Genomic DNA, 24,451 nt, shown 5'->3' on the forward strand with positions numbered 1-24,451 from the left:
GCGAAAGAGAGAGAGGAGGAGACAGTTAATATCTTACAGTTGCTGCGATTCAGGGTGTTTTCCACCCTGCTGGGATGAAGCTGCTTTCAAAGTCAATAACAATCAACTAATTACGCGGCGTGGGCATGAGCAGCAGTGGAACGGGGACGAGCCTGTGGGAGTCATGGCCGATGCTCCCCTCGCATGCAGAGGTGTTCCACAGGCCCTGGATGTGCCATGTGCTCCCACAACCTCGTGCGCTCGCTTCACGCTCAAACACACACACACACACACACACACACACACACACACACACACAAGCCTTTTCTCAATTACGGATCGTGGTGGGAGGCCTGGCTGGGCTGGGCTCAATGCCACCCTGTGCTATTCATCTTAAATTAAACGACTTAATCAATGCTGAGAGAGTGCGGGGCAACATGGTGTACAACAGGTAATTACTCTTTCTCCTCTAGAGATGGACTCACACACACACACGAACACACTCGACGACAACAACAATAACAACAACACACCTCCAGCCCAGGGGTGTCGACTACTCTGGAAAACTATTTGCACCTGTGTGCTTATGTTTATACACACACACACACACACACACACACACACACACACACACTCGTGCACACACACTTGCGCTCACCGTGAAACCACTGGCATTTTATTGCCTGCCCAATAGATGGAGTGAGGGATAGTTGTAGAAGAAAAATGAGGATGTGATGGTGCGTTATTAGGGCAAATGAAAGAGCAGTCAGTAACGGCATAAACTCAGCAGCTGAAGACGTTTAGATTCACCAGCATATTTATCCAACATCACAACACTTGACCCATGTTCTCCGCAGCTGAAGAGTTTTCCTCGGCCAGAACAGAAACGTCTGATGCCTTCCGTGCATAAAAATCATGTAATGAGATTAGCTGAACTGTGCATCTCACTGCAGAATTCCGTTTATCGGAGAAGTTCGCCGCACTCACAGTGACATTTACCGAAAAACACACTATAAACCAGTAATATTCTCCAAGCTGAAAAACCTCCCCGATAGAGTGAAATTAATAAAATATGAGGCAGTACACAAACTACAACTAAGAAAAGACCTCTCCTGGGAGAGAGAGAGCTAGGGGGGGGGGGGGGGGGTTGATGCAGAGACATCATTGCTTGGGCAAAGCATTACCATACATTACGGCTCCTATCTGGCTTCCTCTAGCAATGGAGAGCGCTAGCAGTCACTACAGAACTGATCTGGAATCTGGGGTTAATCGAGAGCCAGTGAGAGCTTAGAAAAGCACGGGGCTCTCTTAGCGACTCAGGGTCAACCTGAAGCCAGTGCACTCCAGTTCTGGTGCTTTGGTACACCTGCGCTGCGCATGGTAGCGTTTCCCCTGCTCCCTGTTATGGCTCAAGCAATCAGCCAATTATCAGGCTTTAAATGGTTAATTAGCAAGGGAAAAAATCACAACAAGCAGTGGCTGCAATACCTGACGTGAAAACGCACAGGTGAACCGAAACTGAAAAGAGCTCATTTCTCATCCGCTTTTAAACGTACGGACCACGCGAAGAGAGGACAGACGTACGGACCACACGAAGAGAGGACGGACGTACAGACAACATGACACGGACTGAGCATGATGCTGCCTGCAAACAGAGAAAACCGCTCACAGTTCTGGACAGACAAACAACGCCATGGGCTCAGGAGAAGATCTGGGATCAGTACTCACATCTGATTAAAAGGTTCAGTACTCACATCTGAATTAAAAATCTGGGTTCAGTACTCTCATATGAATTAAAGGGTTCAGTACTCATGCCTAAATCAAAGAGCTTGGTTCAGTACTCACATCTGAATTAAAGCGAAGCTGACAGATGTTGCATGAAATAACTTGTTTTTTCTTCGGAGGGATGGAGACTCCAAATGTGTGGTTGATAACTGCTTTCTGGACGGGATCCATCTGGAAACAAGACAACAGAAGAACTGTCTTAGAAAGACCCGCACCAAAGCACTGAGCGGGAACAGAGGGTGAGAGAGAAGGCACAGAAAGAGAAATTGGAAAATTTAGGAGAAAGAGGGTGGAAAGAGAGAGAAAGAAAAAGAACAAAAGAAAGAAAAAGAGAGAAAAAGAAAAAAAAGTGCTTTGAGTAAATAAGCACCAGAAAGCCCAGAGTGTCTGGGACTCTAAACACATGAAATGTGCACGAGGAGAGGAAGCTCCGTGCGAGAGCGCCATGCGAGAGCGCCGTCGCTGTTTTCCCGCTGGAATCCGTGGCGGTGACCTGTGTGCAGGAGCATGAGCCCCTCCCAAAATCTATCCAACAGAAACAGATAGTCTGATTGTTTGGTGAACAAAGACAGGATGGGGGCAGAGCAAATGCACAGAGGAAACCTTTTTTTTTCAGGAGGTGAGCTCCATCGAACGCCACCACTGACTTCTCATTACCCCTCCTCTGACTGCAGCACAGATCAATATGAAATGGTGTGTGCTAGAATCAGTTTAGGGAAATGGTTATATAAAAATGGGTATGTGGTAGATAAAACAACAAACAGCCACTCAGCTCCAGCCCAACAAGCATAACACAAAACTTAAGCACAAACACCTTCAGTAGAAACGCCTTAACACAAACCTTCAGTACAAACACCTTAACACAAACCTTAAGCACAAACACCTTCAGCACAAACACCTCTAGTACAAACACCTTAACACAAACCTTAAGCACAAACAACTTCAATAAAAAAACCTTAACACAACCCTTCAGCACAAACACCTCTAGTACAAACACCTCTAGTACAAACACCTCTAGTACAAAAACCTTAACACAACCCTTCAGCACAAACACCTTAACACATTCAGCACAAACACCTTAACACAAACCTTAAGCACAAACACCTTCAGCACAAACACCTTCAGCACAAACACCTTCAGCACAAACACCTTTAGTATAAACACTAACACAAACCTTCAGAACAAATACCTTAACACAAACCTTCAGTACAAACACCTTAAGCACAAACACCTTAACACAAACCTTCAGCACACACTTTCAGCACAAACACCTTAACATAAACCTTCAGCACAAACACCTTGACACTTCCAACACAAACACCTTCAGCACAAACACCTTCAGCACAAACACCTTCAGCACAAACTTATTATTATTTTATTAATGAATTTAAAAATTAAATTAAAACAAAACTGGCAAAATATGTGAGATGCATTGAGCTGTACACGTGTCTGAAGACAAGCATTTACAACATCTTCATTTATAAAACATATAAACGTTGCTCAAAGTTACGCATGACCTGTAAACACAAAGGCTGCTTTCGAGAAGCATCTCCAACTCATTTAACCTCGGCAGCCGTGGCCATTGCCGCGGTCGGGTCTGGAATCTTTCAGAGCACGTTCGACGACACTCAAGCACGATACATCTAATGCAGGCGAGGCACTCGCAGTGGATGAAAAAGAAGGAAAAAAAAAACAGAAAGAGGAAATCATTTCACGAGACAATGGCAGCACGTACCTGGAGCGGACGGAGAGCGCTCGCGAGAAACAGCAGGCACGCAAGTGACGGAGACGAAAGTCAAAAGAGACACAGAGAGAGAGAGAGAGAGAGAGAGAGAGAGAGAGAGAGAGAGAGAGAGAGAGCCTGTGACATGTGTTGCTTCTGTGGAGAGCAGAAGGTGTCTGCGCTCTTGGCAACACGTTGCTCCTCTCTCCCTCCGTCAAACACCCACACATCTCCACCCACACACACACACACACACACACACACTCAGCTTGCCTGCTGATCCTGGTGGCTCAGGCTGCTGATTAGCTCTGAATGGCTGATGAGCATTAGGTAAATAGGAGACAGCAACCCCTCCGTGCTGTGATGCTGGTTACACCATGCGAGCGTCAGCAACTCGATCCATTAAGAGCGCATTACCTTCCCACCACTGCTGCTGCTCGCACCAGCCGCTTGCACCCCTTAACTGATAAAGTCGCTTTTAATCGTACCGTAAGCAGAACCTCTCCTCGGGCAGCTGTGGAGCAAGCACTACTCACACTGGTGATTACAGCACACGGTCTGCAGGGGGCACTAACACTGTGCTCTGTGGCAGAGAGTTGTGTGTAGTGGCACGTGCAGCTCAGGACAGCGTGGGACAGCCGGTGTTTTGCAGCTCGTTCCACACAGTGTCCCAGGTGGTGTGGTCCATGTCTTTGCTCTGTTCTAGCTCCCAGCATGCTTGAGTCACGCAGTCAAGAAAAAGAAAACCAGCCACACATGTATGGGGCACTGGGGGGCGAGCAGTAATGTGGCCTGTCGGGAAACCACAGGGAGAGGTCAGGTGTAGAGGCAGGCACCCTAACCCTTCCCCACACCTTAATCTTACCCACACCCTAAGCTTCCCACACCCTACCCACACCCTAACCCTACCCACAACCCAACCCTACCCATACCCTAATCTTACCCACACCCTAACCTTCCCACACCCTAACCCTTCCCACACCCTAACCCTACCCACACCCTAACCTTACCCACACCCTAACCTTCCCACACCCTAACCCTTCCCACACCCTAACCCTACCCACAACCCAACCCTACCCATACCCTAATCTTACCCACACCCTAACCTTCCCACACCCTAACCCTTCCCACACCCTAACCCTACCCACACCCTAACCTTACCCACACCCTAACCTTCCCACACCCTAACCCTTCCCACACCCTAACCCTACCCACACCCTAACCATACCCTAACCTTACCCACACCCTAACCTTCCCCACACCCTAACCTTCCCCACACCCTAACCTTCCCACACCCTAACCCTTCCCACACCCTAACCCTACCCACACCCTAACCATACCCTAACCTTACCCACACCCTAACCTTCCCCACACCCTAACCTTCCCCACACCCTAACCTTCCCACACCCTAACCCTTCCCACACCCTAACCCTACCCATACCCTAATCTTACCCACACCCTAATCTTACCCACACCCTAACCCTACCCACGACCCAACCCTACCCATACCCTAACCTTACCCACACCCTAACCTTCCCCACACCCTAACCTTCCCACAACCCAACCCTACCCACACCCTAACCTTACCCACACTTAACCTTTGCCAGAATCAAATCATTTCTTAGAAAAAGTTATTTCCTCTCACTGGGACATCTGTAATGTCTTGTACCTTGGAACTGGCCAGTCAGCTCTCACACATACAGCTAGTATAGAAGCAGCTCTGTCTTCCTACAAAGGCTCCTGTACAGGGTAGGACACAAGAAAAAGTCTTATTGACAATGCTGTGAATGGACTGGGCTGTGCTCAGACTGCGCCCCTCCTCGACTGGGCCCCTCTCAGACTGGGCTCCTCCTCGACTGGGCCCCTCTCAGACTGGGCCCCTCTCAGACTGGGCCCCTCTTCGACTGGGCCCCTCTTCGACTGGGCCCCTCTTCGACTGGACTTCTCTTCGACTGCAGACACTCATGTGCCATACACTACTCCAGATCTCACCTAGCAGTTGCTCCAGACGCTGTCCGGATCCCAGCTCAAGCAGAGAGGGAGCAGGCATTTTTCATCTGCAGCACCGAGACTACGGAACAGTTTCCCTTCGGACCTCAGATGAGCCTCCTTTTTAAATGCCAGCTTAAAAGGGACTTTTATCCACTGGCTTTTGAAAACAGCTGAATGCATTATGTATAGATAAGCAGAGATGGTTGGACAGCTCTCGTATATTACGCAGTGATTTATGGGACTCAGGAACATAGTCTGTCAATTACACGTCTGTTTGTGCCTCATTTGGAGAGGTGGAGAAAGGTGTAAGGAATGTTTATCTGCTGAGGCTTATGTACTAAGCTTTGGTCAACAATGTATTTTACAAACAAAATGAACTTGAATAACGTTACTACAAATCACCCTCAAACTATAATTATCTGGAATTAACCATCTCTCTCAGACACATGCTCACACACGTGCTCTCTCTCGCTCTCACACACACACACACACACACACACACACACACGTGGATCTGCTACAGACAGCTAGGGTAAGTAGCTGTTTCATGGCCTCCAGTCTGAATGCGACAGACGCCTCAGCTCGAGCACACCGTGCTCAGGTACGGACTTCAGCCATCAGCGGAATACTTCATGACATTACCTTGCTGAGTAGAATCATGGGGCTCAGACAGAAAGAAAGAGAGAGAGAAAGACAGAAAGCAAAAGAGAGAGAGAGAGAGACAAACACACAGAGAAGAACTCTCCAATCTTCTCTGACTGCTGACACTAAGCGCTCACACTTCAGTTTAAACAATCACACACCTTCACATGTACTTTAGATGACACACACTCCCTCCTGAGTGTCGATTCTTTTACAAACAGAAAACAGCACTGGACTGGATATGTGAGACCCAATAAATGTGCTCTCTCTCCATTTCATCTCTCGCTCTTCCCAGTTTTCTCCATCACTTGGCTTTACTGGGAGCGCTTAGTCTGATGGGTAATGTAACCTGGTAACCAGCGTAACTGGGGAGTGGAGAACCGCGTTGTCCGTGGTTATGAGTGGTCTCCAGCCATAAGATGTCTCTGAAGGCACTGATTTTAGCCAGCGCAGCAAGTGTGTGCGTTCACATCCTTGCTCATCGCAGCACTCTGCTCCTCGGTAAAGCCATCAACAAGCGCTGAGGAACCGTGGCGGGTGACTCAAAGGTGGTAAGAGCATCAGATTCTCGCTCAGTACGTTCTTAGCAGAAGAAAGGAGCAGAGAAAAGGTGTGAGCCCACGCGGAGCCCCTTAATCCTCCTCTCCTCTTATTACTCCTTATTAGTCACATTCGCAAGCAGCCGGCGCAAATATGCTGATATAAAGTCTATTTTTCATTTTTCTTTATTTCTATTTACATTAGCACGTTGGGAAGGAGGGCCGGGCAGTGCACGCACGCGCACACACACACACACACACACACACACACACACACACACACACACAAACACACAAACACACACACACACACATCTGCTCAAGGTGCTACAGAAAAAATTGCTCTCTGTCCAATCGTCAGCGGAGGCGCATGTCCAGTCGAGCACACGCCTTGTACTGCAAAAAAAATAAAAATAAATAAAAACTCCCAGTTTGATTTAAGAAAATATATAATTTAAGGGAAGAAAAAATCTGAAATTTCCAGTTCACATTTTTATTCACGTTCCAGTTCCTTCCAGTTAGTAAGGTGATTTTTTGCACTGTGCAGAGGCCCGCTTTAGGTCATAGTCTACCACAAAGACAAAGCATACTTCTATAAGCATATTCATTAAATATGGGTTACATAACATTCGATTACTTCTTGTTGCCGTGAAGCAGGTAATTTGAAAGTCAAAGAGAAAACGGGCATTAAGTAATGCGCGCTAACACTTACAGGGGAGAGATTCAGCAATGATTGAATGATGCCTTCAAGGCTCACAGCAAATTCTCCCAATCGCATGCATCAGTACCGCAATCATCGTTATTAACTTGGTTCGAAAAAAAAAAACAAAACAAAAAACAAAAAAACTTCAATTTGGTGGCGTAACAAAGGCCGTTTAATTAAGCTCGGTTCGCGGTGGGGTGATTGCGACTCGGAGCGTCGCTGGTCTGACAGCTAAGCGGCGATTATGACAGGGTCAGACGCGTTTGGGCATAGGGCTGCAGAGAAGGCAGTGAGCGTTAGCCAGGCTGACAGACGTCCCTGACTCAAGACGAGGTGTCCACTAAACTGCGATAAGGAGATAATGGGTCAGTGCCAGACAAAAACACACACAGAGAGAGAGAGAGAGAGAGAGAGAGAGAGAGAGAGAGAGAGAGAGAGAGAGAGAGAGAGAGAGAGAGAGAGAGAGAGTGAGAGAGAGGAGAGAGAGAGAGAGGAGAGAGAGAGAGAGAGAGAGAGAGAGAGAGAGAGAGAGAGAGAGAGAGAGAGAGAGGAGAGAGAGAGAGAGAGAGAGAGAGAGAGAGGAGAGAGAGAGAGAGAGAGAGAGAGAGAGAGAGAGAGAGAGAGAGAGAGAGAGAGAGAGAGAGAGAGGAGAGAGAGAGAGAGAGAGAGAGAGGATTTCAACAGAGTTCCAGTAATTGACAAAGAGAACCAGAGAGAGAATGAGAGTGAGGCAGAGAGTTACAGACAAAGTGAGAGAGAGCAGGAGAGAATGAGAAAAAAGGCACTGACTTCTAAACACCTTTCATTCAGTCACTGTCTGGAACTGGAACAGTACGACAGCACTAACACGGGGAATTAATCACCCGCTACATCACAACACGCTCTCTGCCAAAACTCCTGGCTGTGTGGCCGCTGTTCGAGTCCCAAGGAGGTAGCCTTTTAAATACCGCTTCCTTCCGAAGCTGCTCGGGTGCATTTAAAGCCAAATGACTGTCGCTGTGGCCTTCATCTCACCAGGGAGGAACTGGAACCTCCTCAGCATTTCCACAACGACGCCCTTGAGTCATGACGCGTGTGTCTTAAAACCAACAACTCTGGCAGACCAGAGAGAAAAACAGGAGTGTGAATCACACACAGCTGGCAGAAAGTCAGACCTGTGCAGCACTGGTCTGCTTCTGGAGAGTTTCCCGCCACTTCCAAACACACCTATGTGAAGGCAGTGGACCCTAATGAACCACTGAAGAACTGCAGTGAGATATGTTTACCTTTCATAAGCCCATAATCTAACTCACCTTTATGAGAAGATTATTGAGAAAAATGCATTAAGAACACAATGTGTAAACCGCCATTATGGCAACAGGAAGCTGAAGATGCTGGCAAAGATTTCACACACTTTTTTAACGAATAAATATTGCATGCTGGTTTCTGAGCTGGTTGGTGGAAGCTACAACCAGTCCAAACACCTTTATCTTAACCCAGTGAAACTGGAATAATGAGAGGAAGAGAGGGGTTGTGCTGGACTGGTCAGCCTTAAAGAAGACCCAACCTGTGCGTGTCGGACCTTTTTCAGATCAGTTCTGGCTCTGTCCTGTCCCATCACAGCGCCCTGCTGTCGGCTCTGGAGAGATAAAAGCACAAATCGATTTCGTTCCCTCTCATTTGGGGGAGGGGGGATGGAGTGGAGGGGCGGGGGGGAGCTGGGATCGATACCTGAAGGGTGACACGTCTGGCTTTCCATCAAACGTACACACAAACAGAACGCACGGACACACTCGGGCATGCGCGGCTGCACACAGACACACACACTCTTCACTGCACTGCTGTCAACTGTGCTGATATCCCAATGTTTCCCATACAGACCCAGCTCGTGCCCTACTTAAGCAACCAGCAACTGAACAAAATGACCAACTCCCTCCTAACGGTCCGCCATAGAGTACAGACCTCAGCCTGCATGCTCCATTTACACTCACAATTTTACAAATATTTCCAATACACTGAGCAGGTAGGAATGAGAGCGTGGTGACACAAAGAGACAGACAGACAGAGAGACAGACAGAGAGAAAGACAAAGAGATGGGGCAGATGAATACGTGTAGTTTACCCTGCTGGGCTGGATGAATACGTGTAGTTTAACCTGCTGAGGACGGATAAATACATGGTTTACTGTGCTGAGGGCGGATGAATACATGGTTTACTGTGCTGAGGGCGGATGAATATGTGTAGTTTACCGTGCGAAGGACGGATGAATACGTGTAGTTTAACCTGCTGAGGACGGATAAATACATGGTTTACTGTGCTGAGGGCGGATGAATATGTGTAGTTTACCGTGCGAAGGACGGATGAATACGTGTAGTTTACCGTACCGTGCTGAGGTCGGATGAATACGTGTAGTTTACCGTGCTGGGGGCGGATGAATACGTGTAGTTTACCGTGCTGGGGGCGGATGAATATGTGTAGTTTACCGTGCTGGGGGCGGATGAATACGTGTAGTTTACCGTGCTGGGGGCGGATGAATACGTGTAGTTTACTGTGCTAGGGGCGGATGAATACGTGTGGCTGGGCTTACCGTGCTGAAATTGGCGAAGAGGCCAACAGGCGTGGAGCTGTCCACTGGAAATGGCATGAAGGGCTTCATGTCCAGGCTGGACTGCATCATCAGTGGAGGGGTACGCACTAACGAAGGGAGTGAGGTGTTATGACCGGAACTTCCTGTGCAGTGTGTGTGAGAGACAGAGAGAAAGAGAGAGTGACAGAGAGAACAAAGGGATTGAGAGGAAGAAGAAAAGAGAAAAAATGATGAAACATTATATTCTTCACAAAAAAAAGGCTCTCTCTCTCTGACACACACACACACACACAGTCATGTATATTTAACCGATAGAGTCTCCAAGAGAAATAAGAACAGTGGGACAAGAGGCAGGCAGCAGTCAATGGAACGTTACTCATCATCTTCCTCAGATGAAGCCCAATGATTAAAAAATGAAAGCAGAGAGACAGAGAGAGCGAGAGAGAAACAGACAGGGACACTCATACCAATACAAGACAAAAATCTATTTCTAGTCAACCTGTGATTGGGCCGCTGGGCTTTCTGTTCCACCATGTTCGCTGGTCTCCTGAGCGTAATCACATCACACGCCTTCTCGCGACACCATGACCAATTAGACAGGGCGGCGCGGTGACAGGTACCGTCTTACGGATGCTATAAAAAGAATCCATTCTATCCCAACAGCCTGAGTGCACCATGGGGAAGTACAGGAACGTGTGGAACCACAGGAAACGCTTAACCACCGCTAACTATTACCATGTTTTCTCCTTCAGAGAATCTAAAGGAAGGTTCTCTACACCAAGACGTAACAAAACACACTTGACTGAGTCGTAGACCTGAACAGATCACAACACACGTGATCTGTTCAGGTCTATGACTCAGTCAAAACACACATGATCTGTTCAGGTCTATGACTCAGTCAAAACACACGTGATATGTTCAGGTCTATGACTCAGTCAAAACACACGTGATATGTTCAGGTCTATGACTCAGTCAAAACACACGTGATATGTTCAGGTCTATGACTCAGTCAAAACACACATGATCTGTTCAGGTCTGAGTCAGTCAAAACACACGCGATTTGCAGGCATTGTACACACATACTGAGACCTTTACACCCCCCAACCTGGATTTGGCACTGGTGGTGAAAAGCATAACGAATTATTGAAAATCAATAACTCATGGCCGTCAGACAGCTACACACTGAGAATCTCAGGCGGGAAGCTCATTTAGTAACATTAACCTTGCCTGTTATAATAATAATAATAATAATAATTGTTATTATTATTATAACTACTACGTCTTTTGAGATAAAAATGTGTTGTTTTCCCAGGATGCAGTGTTCAACATCTAAGCTCATACACATATTAGGGTGAACATGTTCTAGAGAGAAGTTCTCACTACACACTATACACAGTATGACCTATTAAAAAAAGGTGTAAATGTGTAAAAAAAAAAAAAAAAAAAAAATTTAAAAATGGTGTAAAAAAAGTTCTAATGTGCAAGACCCAACAACAATGCAGAGAGAGAGAGAAGGAGGAGATGGGAAGAAGATGCTATAAATACAAGGGAAAAGTTATAAATATGCAAATATATACGCAGGGCAACAATATGCAAAGCTGGGTCCATAGAATCTGTATCTATAGTGCAGAGTGTAATGGCGAATGCTGTGATGTAATATATATGAAATCGCTATGGAGATCAGAGATGTTGTGACTGAGAAGCCCAAAAGATATCCTGGAACCTGTTTACGTGAGCAGGAGGAAGATGAGATCACTTCCCATAATCCTCTGGGCTGCGAGTGGTTAGTGCAGAATGACCCGAGTGTCTGTGGGATCAAGCCAAACTTCCTGTCCTGAGGTGTCTGACATGGTAGACCCATCATAGCTTTTTCACCACTAACAGGCTGATTTGTCCCCTGTGATGTGGACAGCAAGACATATGTAGTCATCAACTGTCTCCATGGCGACAGTCATTTCTTCAGCTGAGGCTGTTGTCGTGGTACCACTGTGACACACCAGTACCCTCCTCGCTGTGACGATGCTTGTAACAGTGGTGTCAATGGCAAATTCAATGGAGAGGTTTGTTGTATTTGTCAACACAGTCACAGGTGTGCAGAGAGTAGAGAAGGGATCGACATGTCCATGGGGAGGCCCTGTGTAGCCCCTCCAGAGGCCCTGGGGAGGCCCTGTGTAGCCCCTCCAGAGGCCCTGGGGAGGCCCTGTGTAGCCCCTGTGTTGAGATTGAGAGATGGGGAAACGCCACGAGTCTGAAGACCCAGCTGAACTTTGACCCCGATCTCTGAGCTCACTGTCCGGCGAGGGCACTCGAGTACTCGACGCTGAGCCACAGTCCACAAACAGCACTCTCACGCAGGTGTTTCTCCTTTCAGATGGGCGAGTACTGTGTGCAATGCAGTGGAAGTTGCATCAGCCGTAGATCTATTTTGACAGCAGTAGAGTCAGTGCTGCAGGAGTCGTGGAGCAGATCATTTCTTTGATATGTCTCTTGGAGCCCTTAGCGACGAGGGTGGCTAGTGCAATAGAATTCCGGTCCCTTAAACAGGTTGCCTAATTACGCTTGGTCACGAGAACAGTGATTGGTTGTTTGAAGCAGGCAGAAACAGTGGACGAGGCGGAAGATTAATTACAAACGTCTGTAAACACACCTGTGTCAAGTTTGCCCCTCCCTGGCATTGCGGTTCCCATGGCAACGCTATCATGTTTGTTTACTTCGTTTTGTTTCCTCGTGCTTCCTTGTGTCGGTTTCTTTTGGTTCCGTCCTTGGTTAGTATATCTGTTTGTTATTGCAATCACCTGTAGCTTGTTAGCCCCCATTAGTCTCAGTATTTAAACCCCGTGTGTTCAGTTTGTCTTTGCAAAGTATCATCAACTCTTGTTACGTTTCTGAGCCGTTAGTTACCGCGTGTGTGTGTGTGTGTGTTTCTCCTGGTATTTCGGATCTCTGCATATCTTTGGATTACCCTCTTTGCCTGTTCCCTGTCTGTTCTGGTTTGCCTCGTTGACTGCTTTGAGGATCACGACGTTTGCATGTTTATTGGATTACGTTTAAGGATGACCCCTGTTCTCTCATATTCTGCATGCACCCTACTGCATCAACTCCATCCCCAAACCAGTGGCTCGGTGGGGGTCAACTCAACTGAAGCCAGGGCGTGTCTCGCATGGAGACCAATAAAGTGCCTGTAGTGGGGTGCCATCCACTTCCAAACAGGTGTAGCACACCTTAACGTCGTCTGAGAGAGACCAGAGGCAGATCCGGCCGCACCACCAGATTCAATTTTTTAAAATAACCTGCAAGTCGAGTCGTCGCCATCATGTGTTCCATGGCGAAATGTGGCGAGTGTGACGTTCTGCGTCATCAAGGCTGTCTGATGCATTGATGCAGGAATCGCAGTCTTTAGACTCACACGGGCCAGCGAGTCCCAGGGGCTTGGCATCCTCCACGCACCCAAGCAACCGCAGGGTGGAGCAGACTTATTTTAGCACTATTCACTGGGCTTAATGAGAACAGTGTGAAGTGAGCAGTCAAGACGTGTTCTGCTGGCGTCAGAAGTCAGAGCAGCGATTTGTAGCTCAGGAGCAAGACCAAGGAAAAGGGGGGAGGCGGACACAAAGAACAAATTCACAGAGCGCCTGTTCTGTTCCAGCGTAATGGATGATATTACTGGTTTCGCATGAGACGAAACAGCAGCAAGATTTTCCGAGCCTTATGAAACAGTGAGAGATGAGAGAAATGCCGGCCAATAGAAACTGTCGGCATCGTTCAGGAAGGAGACCCCTGGAACACAAGCTACAGGGCTGCGCACACGGCCGGCTCTCCGGGTGCTGTGCCGCTAAAACCAGAGAAATAAATTCCTCCTTTCCTCAAACCATCTTCTCCTCCTGGGTTCCCGATTCTCTCGATTCAGGTCACTGTCTGCTTGGACTGGCTGCTTTTAGACAGCGGATCAAAAAATGACAAGTGTAGGAGTAATGCTGATGATGACAGCAATAACAAAGTGTCTCGCCTCTCGACAACAAACACTTTTATTTATGCTTCTCGTTTTCGTGTTGTGCGTCAGCTCCGATGCTGCCATGAGTGTTACACGCAGGGCCACAGCCACCAGAGACACGCAGAGGACGTGGGGAGGACCGTGGTCAAGGTGAATCATTAACCAACCAATGCCAAGATGGAATGTGTGTTTATGATGGAGAGAGAGAGAGAGTGAGTGTACTATGCTTCAGTAATTACAGGTCCACTTTGCATAGTTTGCTACTCTGAAAGAGTGTCTGTCTGCTAAAGGTGTCTATACACACGTGCGCACACAGACACTCACACGCACACACAAATGCACTCACACACACACACACGTTATTACCTCACAGGCAGAAGAGTGATGATTCTCCGACACATGGGGCATGTCAGAATGCGACTCAGAGAGCTCCTACAGTATTTCCTCATGAGTGTGTTTACCCAGCACACCACGGCCTTCAGGAAATCAGGTTTTTATTTTCACTCCGTAGAGGGAGAATTGATGTAAAAGTGGAAATGCACAGTGCATTTAATGTAAATCTACCTTCTGATTAGGCTTTACAGTTTCCAGTCAGGTTCTATCATTTATAGCAGTTGTGTGTGAGCGGGGTTCATCTCTACCCTGTTCTACAAACACACACACACAAACACACACACACACCAGGTAACTGCATGGTCACTGGAGCAGTGGTGTCATAAAACCACACAGCAGAGCAGGACGGGGGTCTGTAATACACACAGCAGAGTAGGACGGGGGGGTCTGTAATACACACAGCAGAGTAGGACGGGGGGGTCTGTAATACACACAGCAGAGTAGGACGGGGGTCTGTAATACACACAGCAGAGTAGGACGGGGGGGTCTGTAATACACACAGCAGAGTAGGACGGGGGTCTGTAATACACACAGCAGAGTAGGACGGGGGTCTGTAATACACACAGCAGAAATGTCTGGTTTAAAGTGTATTGCCAAATCATAAAGCTGAGAAATCAGCATTAGGCACAGAGTTGCAAAATGTACAGCTAGTTGATCTTTAATGTCACAGCTTACCTGTGTGTGTTAATATTAAACACAACATGTCACAGCGTCAGTACACAGCAGTCTAATGGCAATATGTTCCGTCTCTCCATATAGCTCCATGTAGACATCACCCAGAAAGAAAGCATAGCTTTCTCAGCCTTTGAACACCTCATCAATATTCAGAATGCAGAGCTGATTAAGCTAATAACCGTTACCTGGGAAACGGTGGCGGTGACAGAATGACAACACTTCAGCGGAAAAGGCACAGACAAGCAGACATTTTGCCTTTGTTGGGGGGGGGGGGGCGGCGTTCGTACAGTTCGACACTGGTTGCTTTTACCTAGATTAAAGATGGAACGTCAGACGCTGTCGTTTTCCCTTTTTTCCCCCTCAAAGGATACTTTTAATAATTTAGCTGACAAAAGGCACAAAGCCTGTCTCAATACAGGAGGGAAAGAGATAAGTCTGAGGACTCATTAGCTAGCAACAACCATTTATCAAGTGTGTGCCACCGTTGTCGTAGTGATTACACGCCCTCCAATCAACCGACAGCAGCAGGCGCTCGCCACGCCCCTCCGCCCGGCTCGGGGGTGACCGTTCTCCCCTCTCTCACCTGGAGTGACACGGTCGCAACAGGAGGTCTGGGAGGTGGCACCCTGGGCACCGTGAACTCACCAAGCCCGTCCACCGCGGGGTCATTGGCGGGGAGAGTTTCCGCAGCCTCGGTCATGTCTCGTCTCGTCTCCGAGACAATGTCAATCGGCTTGGTGGACGTATAGGGGGCAGACTTGAGTAGCAAGAGTTTGGGATTGAGCTGTTCGAGTTGACCCTGGTGTTTTTTATTACCTGGCCAGACGTCCAGGTGTGGTTTGGGATGGCGGTCCTACCTGCGTACCTGCCACTGAAGGCTGTTTGGTTTCTAAACAAGCTCTGTTTCTCCCTTCACTCTCCCTCTCGCTTTCGGTCTCTCTCTCTGCCTCTCTCACTCTCCATATAGAATAACAATCTCCTTCTCTCTCATTCTTTCTCTCGCTACAGGAATGTCTGAATCTTTTAAGGGAAGACACCAGCGGGTTCCGTGAAGATGGCCCTGAGAGAGGGTGCTCTCAAGGTTGGACGTCGTGACATTTATGATGGGGACAAAGTGGAAACCCCCCACCCCTGTTCCCATGCTGATGCAATGTAGAACAGATTGTTGCAGAACTCCCCCCCCCCCCAAGTCACACACACACACATACACGCAGTCCTTGAAAAACCTTTTTCATTCCTGCTTCTCATTGGCTGCTGCAATGACATAGCAAATGGGTCCCAGAAGGAGGCTGCTCTTTTCCACAAAGGTTAGCCAACACACACTTCATCATGTGTACACGCGGGAGGTTCAACCTCTTAAACTGAAAGAGAGGGAAAAGGCAAGATAAGAAGGGGCTTTTAATTTGAAAATAGGTAGACTTTAGGACTTTTAATTGCAGCTTGGGGAAGGAGGGGGCTGTTTCCTGTGGGAACCATCATTCCCACAGGGGGACTTATCTGTAAGAGGTGTGAAAGGGCACAAAAGAAGGAAGGAGACCAATAAATAAATAAATAAATAAATAAATAAATCACAGACGGGACTAGTTCCAGATGCAGTGAAACATAAAAGGAGATGAATGGAGAGTTTTCAATGGCAAAGTATTTTAATTTCACCCTTTAGTTGACCTTGTGCTGAAGTAACTCCAAAGCACCAAGCACTGCAACAGATGAAAGAGTGAAAACCTCGCGATTTAAACACAGACATAAAAGGACGCCAACACGCAAGAATCCACATAAAAATGGCAAAAACAAAAACAATTTTTAAAAAAATCTGGAATGTGTTTTAAAAGTGGAGAAAGTGTTGGAAATAAAAGGTGAAGTTTGGTTCGCATCACTTCCATCAACATCTTTCTCTGCAAGCCAGTGATTGGCCAGTCCCAGTGCCACCTGGCACATGATTGCCCCCCCCCTGCTGTAACACACCTGAAGTGTGTTAATGAAAAGCTTGCTGATTGGCTAATGAGTTAAATCACCCTGAGATGGGAGTTTGTCCTGGGGCAGGAAGTGCTATGGTTAATGTACAAAGTGCTGTAGACCAGGGTAGGATCAGACACCATGACCAGGCTACAGAGAGCCGTGTGTGTGTGTGTGTGTGTGTGTGTGTGTAAAATCTGGTCACTTAGATGAAACATCCGTCAGTCACCTGGTTCACACACAGTGAGAGGAGCGGGGAGAGAGCTGAACCTGTGTGGGCTCGGGTCTCATTTAAAACCTCACCTTCATCACAACATCCTCCTCCTCACCCCATGTCTGCTCATGGGCAACCGCAGCACACGAGAGATCACCATGAATTCATCACAGCTAATGCAGAAATATTGGAACTAATCCTGGTTGCCATAATCTCATTATCTGAAATACTGGACTCCATTATCTTCTATTAGGCTGGAGAGAACAGGGAATAGATGAAGACACACTGCAAACAAAATCTCAATCTATCAGGGACAAAAAAGACATACAGTCTTACAGTCTAAATAAATACAAATACTTTTAATCTTGTGTTCAAATAGCACTATTTATTTAAAAATCAACAACACATGAAACAACACATGCTGTATGTATAAGAAACAGATTTTTAACTTCGGTTGGAACTTTTTAATTCTGCAGTTACAGGCTGCAGTGACTGCGGATTAATCCACTGTGAGGGAGAGACTAACAAAGTTCTGGAAACCCCAGCAAGGCCACTGCTCTCGCTGGAGCAGGGAAACGAGAGTTCTCTTTAAACTTTCTTACATGTGCTCCGGATTCAATATAAAGCGAGGATGACCTCACCTGCAGAGCCTCGCGATCACCAGTGCAGCGTAAAGATATTCTTATTCTGCCACTGTTAAGCCTCAGAAGCCTTGTGTACACGGGGAAAGAGACACTGACCCTGACTTCATGTTTTCTTCAGCCAATAGGATCACTATGGTCACTCCGCAGCCTGGAAACCCGTGACCTAGCAGAGTGGGACATGCAGGAGGAGAAATGCACGCGCTAAATGCAGCTGGCAAAAGGGAAATAAATACATGAAACAAATGGTATCGGAATTTTTTGAACCCCAGTGGAACGTTCCAACACGCTGACAGAAATCGGGCCGGATTTCGATGGAACAAAAAGACCTCAGATGTTTTGAGTTAAATTAGTGTTCCTCAGCCCAAGACAACACAACTTATTCGTCCTGGCAAGAAAACCATGAACATTCATTTTAACACCTCTTTTCTCAGGGCTGAAGCCAAACCACACACACACACACACACACACACACACACACACACACCTCTACACACTCTTAGTGGAGTATTTCCACTGACTTGTGTACATTAGTTGAATGACGCTATGCTTAGAAACCTAACTCTATCCTTAGTAACTAAAAGACATCTTTCAAAATACCAGGATTCTATGCTAGAGTCTTCCTAACACCATACCTCCTAAAGATTAGAGACCAGACATTCTATAATAGTCTTCCTAACACCATACCTCCTAAAGATTAGAGACCAGACATTCTATACTAGTCTTCCTAACACCATACCTCCTAAAGATTAGAGACCAGACATTCTATACTAGTCTTCCTAACACCATACCTCCTAAAGATTAGAGACCAGACATTCTATACTAGTCTTCCTAACACCACACCTCCTAAAGATTAGAGACCAGACATTCTATACTAGTCTACCTAACACCATACCTCCTAAAGATTAGAGACCAGACATTCTATACTAGTCTTCCTAACACCATACCGCCTAAAGATTAGAGACCAGACATTCTATACTAGTCTTCCTAACACCATACCTCCTAAAGATTAGAGACCAGACATTCTATACTAGTCTTCCTAACACCACACCTCCTAAAGATTAGAGACCAGACATTCTATACTAGTCTACCTAACACCATACCTCCTAAAGATTAGACCAGACATTCTATACTAGTCTTCCTGACACCATACCTCCTAAAGATTAGTGACCAGATTCCTTGACCTGTTTAAGAAGGAAAGAGTTTCAAAAGTTAACACTACCACCATTAGTGTGTCATCGCAATAGTGGTTTGCTAGTAAATCAATCAGTCAGCTAGCCAATGAAATAAACCGAAGCCAATTCTTACTATGAGTGACCTTAATCATCTGCCTGACAACAGGCGAAAGAGTTTGCGTTCCATATTTACACACACAACTGCTGGGCAAATGGGAAGCCCTCGGAATAGCTTACGCCGATACGGAATTCATCCGGCCTTGTAGTGGAGCTGCTATTCCAAGATTGCCTGGACCACTCCCTCTACCCACAAGTCCCTCCCTCTCCCACAAGCACCCCCCCCCCCCCCAACTCTGATGAAGCAACAGTTTTCCTTGTGCATCCGTGTCCTGCTTTCATGCATTTAACATGTCGCTTGTCAAGCAGTTGAACAGCTGTCTGATTAGTGGGTTTAAATTTTGAATCGACTCAAATACTTAACCGAAGACTTGTTTAATGTCTGTTGGTGCTGCAAGGCTTTGTGCGGAATATCCTGTTCCAGACCCATGCTGTCACTGTGCTGTGCACTACTGAGATAGAACTGTGTGGCAGAGCTGTGTGGCAGAGCTGTGAGACAGAGCTGTGAGACAGAGCTGTGAGACAGAGAGAGAGACAACTGCTGCTTGTATAAATGTTTAAAGTGTGCATACCTACAGTCAGCTCTTCTCTGCAGATTAGATCCTGTTCATTATCACAGAAAAGCCCCAACAAAGAACTAAACTACACCGGATCTTAGACCAGCACTTTTAGGAATTGGAATGGGGGCCCCTGGACAGCCCTCTGCCCCACTAAACCCACCTGGCCGGGCCTAGGGAGAGCGGGGCAATTAGCTGATTGGCAGTTAGCTGATAAACTGGAGCAGGTGTGTTGCTGCAGTCACCCAAGCTGCTATTGACACAGCGGCTACAGCTCCAGTCCTGAGGACTCACTTCCCCTGTACTGGTTTCAGGTGTTCCCTGCCCCGGCAAACCTGATCCCGGTCTGCGGAATAATGAGCCATTCAGCTGGATCAGGTGTGCCAGAGCAGGGAACACCTGAAACTTGGAAAGGAAGAGCGTTCCCACGACTGGGGCTCCAATCGGAAATCCGTATCCACCCTCATCCCCTCCCGCCGTTATCCACAGTGCCGAATAGAGCACGGCCGCTATCTGTGAAACCACATCACTCTCTAGATGGTGGAAATCCTGATATGAAAATTCTGCCTACTTATTAACAAGCTTCCGAAGCTTTCTGAAGTCCGTGGTAGTTTATCGCCTATGAAGTACGCCGCCCCCCCCCCCCCCCAAACCCATGACTGATGTGCATTCCCTGTTGGGGTCGATGAGAAAGAGACAGACAGGTCATGACCCTCCCTGTCCAGTGAGAGGGTCTCTCTACGCTTAGCCGGGACCAGAGAGTGAACTGCTCAGAGGCATTATAGAAAGGAAGCCTGTATATAGTTGCTGTACACACAGCCAACACTATTTCAGGCAAATCTAATAATGTGTCCAAATTCAATTTAAATGCAGATTTGCATGCCAGCTCTCTAAGTCTGAGGGAGAGAGAGGCAGGAGAGAGAGAGATAGAGAGAGGAAGAGAGAGGCAGGAGAGAGAGAGATAGAGAGAGGAAGAGAGAGGCAGGCCTGGCCCAGTGTGCCGTTTAACACAATCTGCTAACACACGTCACCTGACAAATATGAAAAATGAAATTATGTCGCGGTGAAGGTTCGTGTCCCTCCCATTTCAGAACATGATGAGATGTCTGAGAATCGGGTGACACGGCATCCCCCCACGACACCGTCCACGAACACGGGCTCACACCGAGGACGTTCCTCCAGACCGAGCCCTGGTAAGCGGCACTTGGCAACAAGGGGCTCGATCACACAGAACCAACAAAGTGAATCAAAGCGTAACAAACGCAAAGGCATTTACATGAAGCATATTCAGCCTATGCCCTGACCTTCTGACTAATTTTACAGTCTTAAGTGAAACGATCGTGTTATCCTAAAACAGCGAAAAACTGCTTTGCTTCTTTGTGTTTGCAAAAACACTTTGTGTTCATGAAATATTATTCACCATTAACCTCTTTTGTCTCTGTTAAGTGGAACTTCCCCCCCCACCCCTACAGCGTTTCCACTAAGCATTGTGTTATGACATTTCAGAACAGGATCCATGTGGTTTTTGAGGAGGTATGTGATATATTGTCCCCCCCCGACTAGCTGGATGAGAAGGATGAGACAAGCAGGGCCGGCTCCCCGCGGAGCGACGCATCCGCCCACATCAGCCTGCTTAGATCCCAAACACCACTATATCACTTTCTTCGTGTGCCATCCCCTTTTGAGAGGATCTCCTCTCTGTCCACGCGCATGCAGGCCCAGCCGTGACCAACTGGCAAACGCATACTGCCGCGGCAGCCCGAGACCTGCGAGTAAACCGCTAGGCTTACACGCCCAGGAGAACCCTGGCAGCACGTCTCGTCAGCTCCGTGTTCTATGGAAGCCCGGAGGAGCCAGAAATATGAGGCGATAGTTCACAGCGCCTGTCCAAGGACTCCACTCACAATCAAACTATTTAACGTCGTTGCGCTCAGTGATTCAGCGCTCACGCCAAGGCCTGCGCTGTGATCCGGCTCCTTTTATCGCAACTGGCGTGCAGACGCGGAACAGCCGAAGCACGGGGGACCGGGACTACTTCCTGAGAGGAACGGTCTGAAGGCATGTTAAGGATTTCACTCATGAAGTAGCACTCAGAAGAGCGTATATCTGTATGTGTGTGTGCGCGCGCATGTGTGTGTGTGTGTGTGGTGGGAATCTCTATGTTAAAGTTGCCTTTTCTGATGGTGCAGAAGGACGAGCCAGGGTGAGCTATGGGTCTGTCTGCAGTTATACTGCATATGGTGCAGATACATTGCATATGGTGTTGGCTTAGAAGCAGTCGCCATCTAAAACTCTCTCTATAAATATATATTCTCCCCTGGCTCTTTCTCTCTGCTCTGGCATAGAGTGGGTGGCAAATCTCTTTGCTTTTGTGCACTCCTGAGCGCTCTCTCTCTCTTTCTATATGTGTATTCACGAGTGACTCACAAACCTTGTGACTCAATCCACCTGCATGAGGAGTGGGAAGTGTGGGGGGGGGGGGAGACCAGCGAGGGGGGGGAGAGAAGGATGGAAGGAGAGATGGATGAAGCAGAGAGGGGGAGGGAGAGAGAGAGAAGAGGAGGAGAGAGAGAGAGAGAGATATAGGGGAGGGAAGGAAGGATGGAAGGAGAGATGGATAAAGCAGAGAGAGGGAGGGAGAGAGCGAGAGAGATGGAGAAAAGCGCAGGAAGATGATTGAAAGTCCACAGTTAAGGACAAATGCTTGAGTTCACATGTTTACAGGGCACAGTGGGAGTCTTGTCACAGGGTCCAGTTTTGAGCAGTGAGCAGGTGGCCCCCGCGTACACCAGGAGATGCAGCCGGACAGGATGTGTCTCCTGCTCACTGGGGCACCTGGCTGCTCAGAGCCAGAGAGCTGGAAACACCCGAGAGATCCGTCACCTGGACCCTGGACATGTGCATCGCTAGTAGAGCAGGCTAACACCATGCTGGGATGCACATGGCGCACATGACAAGACACTCTGCATTCTGTAGTCTGCACAAGTGGATGGAGGGGTGGGGGGATCCATTCACCAGCAACAAAACAGGATTCCCAACAGGATTCAAAACAAGATGTCCAACTCCAAACACATGATCTACAGATTGATTTACAGACTGAATGGGGTAATAATCTCAAACCCATGATTTACAGACCGAATGTGATGTTCAACTCCAAACACATGACCTACAGATCAAAAACCCAGTTCTGAGACTCGGCGGGAGAGAGCGTCATCAAGGAGCATTTAAAACAGAGAGACACAAAGGAGAGACACAAAGGAGAGACACAAAGGAGAAACACAGCTGCCTCTCCTGTCAGCCTGTAGCTTTTTCTGAGCGCCCAAGAACACAACAGGATCTCCAACACGCTGACAGCTTGCTGGTACCCCAATCACGCTTAGCTAACAAGAATCAGTGGGGAAAACTGCAATTGCGGCATTAAAATAAAAAAGATTTTAAAAATCTCCTGAAAACATGTTCACAAGTGCCTCCGTATCACTGCAAAAGATTAGTGTTTAAAAAGAATAATAAAAAAGCATGACTGAGCTAATGAAAACCATTCAAAGTCAAACAAAAGGCTGTCGTAAAGAAATCACAGAGGGAGAACAAAAGAGAATGAATGGATGAGGCAGAAAGGAGAATGCCAAAGCTCGTAATCTCCGACACCTGCTGAGCAAGAGCGCCCCGATTACAGCGGGCCGTCGGCACAGAAGGAACCGGGCTCGAGTCGGCAGCAGCGCTAAGAACCTGGGACTCCAGGAGAAAGTCCACGCAAGGAAAGTAAAGATTAGTTCTCGCAAAAATAACAGGAAAACGGCCTATTTGAGTGACAAAGTCGTGTTTGCGTAATTGAACAGTGTAATAAATAATACAGTTGAGCTGGACAGACATCACCATCCAGATAAAATTCACGTTGTGTAGTTTGTCATCAGATAGTGTTGAGTTTTAAAGTGAGGTTACCAAACTTTCTTTGTCCTTTTTTTTGTGCAAGTGCGAGCTCTCTGAGAGATCCATTAACATATTCATATCAGAACACATCACTTTCTGTGTGCAAATTACTTTCATAAAGTGATTTTACCGGGGGCAGTACTCGTTATTTCGGCTCTGCGGTTTCCATGGCGACTAAGGAACAGCAGGAACAGGGAACCTCTGCCACACCACCCCCCATCCACAATAACGCAGGGCTGGTCACTACCAGCTACAGAATCTCCCAAAGAGAAATGTTGTCTGTTCAAAGAGGCCATGTCACTTATCTCTGGGCATATTTGTCTAATAAAGACGCAAAATTGGCTGAGAGTCAGACAGCTGAGACACCTCACTCACAGGTTGTTGTTTTTTTGTGTTTGTTTTTTAGTTTTTTTTAAAAGGCTGTGGAATGGGCCGCCCCCCCCCCACCAACAACACAGACGTTAACATTCATTAGCATGCGTGTGAGACTTTGGCAGTAGTTGTGTAAGACTCCTTTACACTGTGTGATTCCATAGGTCTTGCACATTTGTGGTATGTCACACTCCACGAAATGCTGCCGCTGGAATCTTGATCAAATTTCATGACAGTTAAGGTTTGCCTGGGTTATAAACTGACAATGCTGGAAAACTATGATATTCTGCTTTTTGTCATCCATATACATTCATATATTTTTGCCAAAATGAGATATCAGAAAGGTTTTTCATTCTCTCTGCTGCCACTGTTCCACAAAACATCACACATTACTTCTCTGTCCATTCACTACACTGCTGTTTATTTGTAGTTGGTGTGTGGGTTGGGCCTAATTCCAGGCCACCGCCTATTGGTTAGGCATAATTCCAGACCTCGCCCCATTGGTTGG

At 47.3% G+C, this 24,451-nt stretch overlaps 1 protein-coding gene across 3 annotated transcripts in view; it reads right to left on the reverse strand.

Moving 5' to 3' along the window:
- Window positions 1–24,451, reverse strand: part of znf385b (zinc finger protein 385B) — an 89,061-nt gene that overhangs the window by 14,436 nt on the left and 50,174 nt on the right. For all 3 annotated transcript variants that reach the window (XM_035520127.1, XM_035520126.1, XM_035520124.1), the window contains exons 3-4: window positions 9,929–10,071; window positions 1,825–1,935 (exon numbers count right to left, since the gene is read on the reverse strand). In XM_035520127.1, the coding sequence (XP_035376020.1) occupies window positions 1,825–1,935; window positions 9,929–10,071 (254 nt within the window). The remainder of the gene's footprint in view (window positions 1–1,824; window positions 1,936–9,928; window positions 10,072–24,451) is intronic.

The sequence above is a fragment of the Electrophorus electricus genome, chromosome 2 (assembly GCF_013358815.1).
Source record: "Electrophorus electricus isolate fEleEle1 chromosome 2, fEleEle1.pri, whole genome shotgun sequence".
Taxonomy (NCBI): Eukaryota; Metazoa; Chordata; class Actinopteri; order Gymnotiformes; family Gymnotidae; genus Electrophorus; species Electrophorus electricus.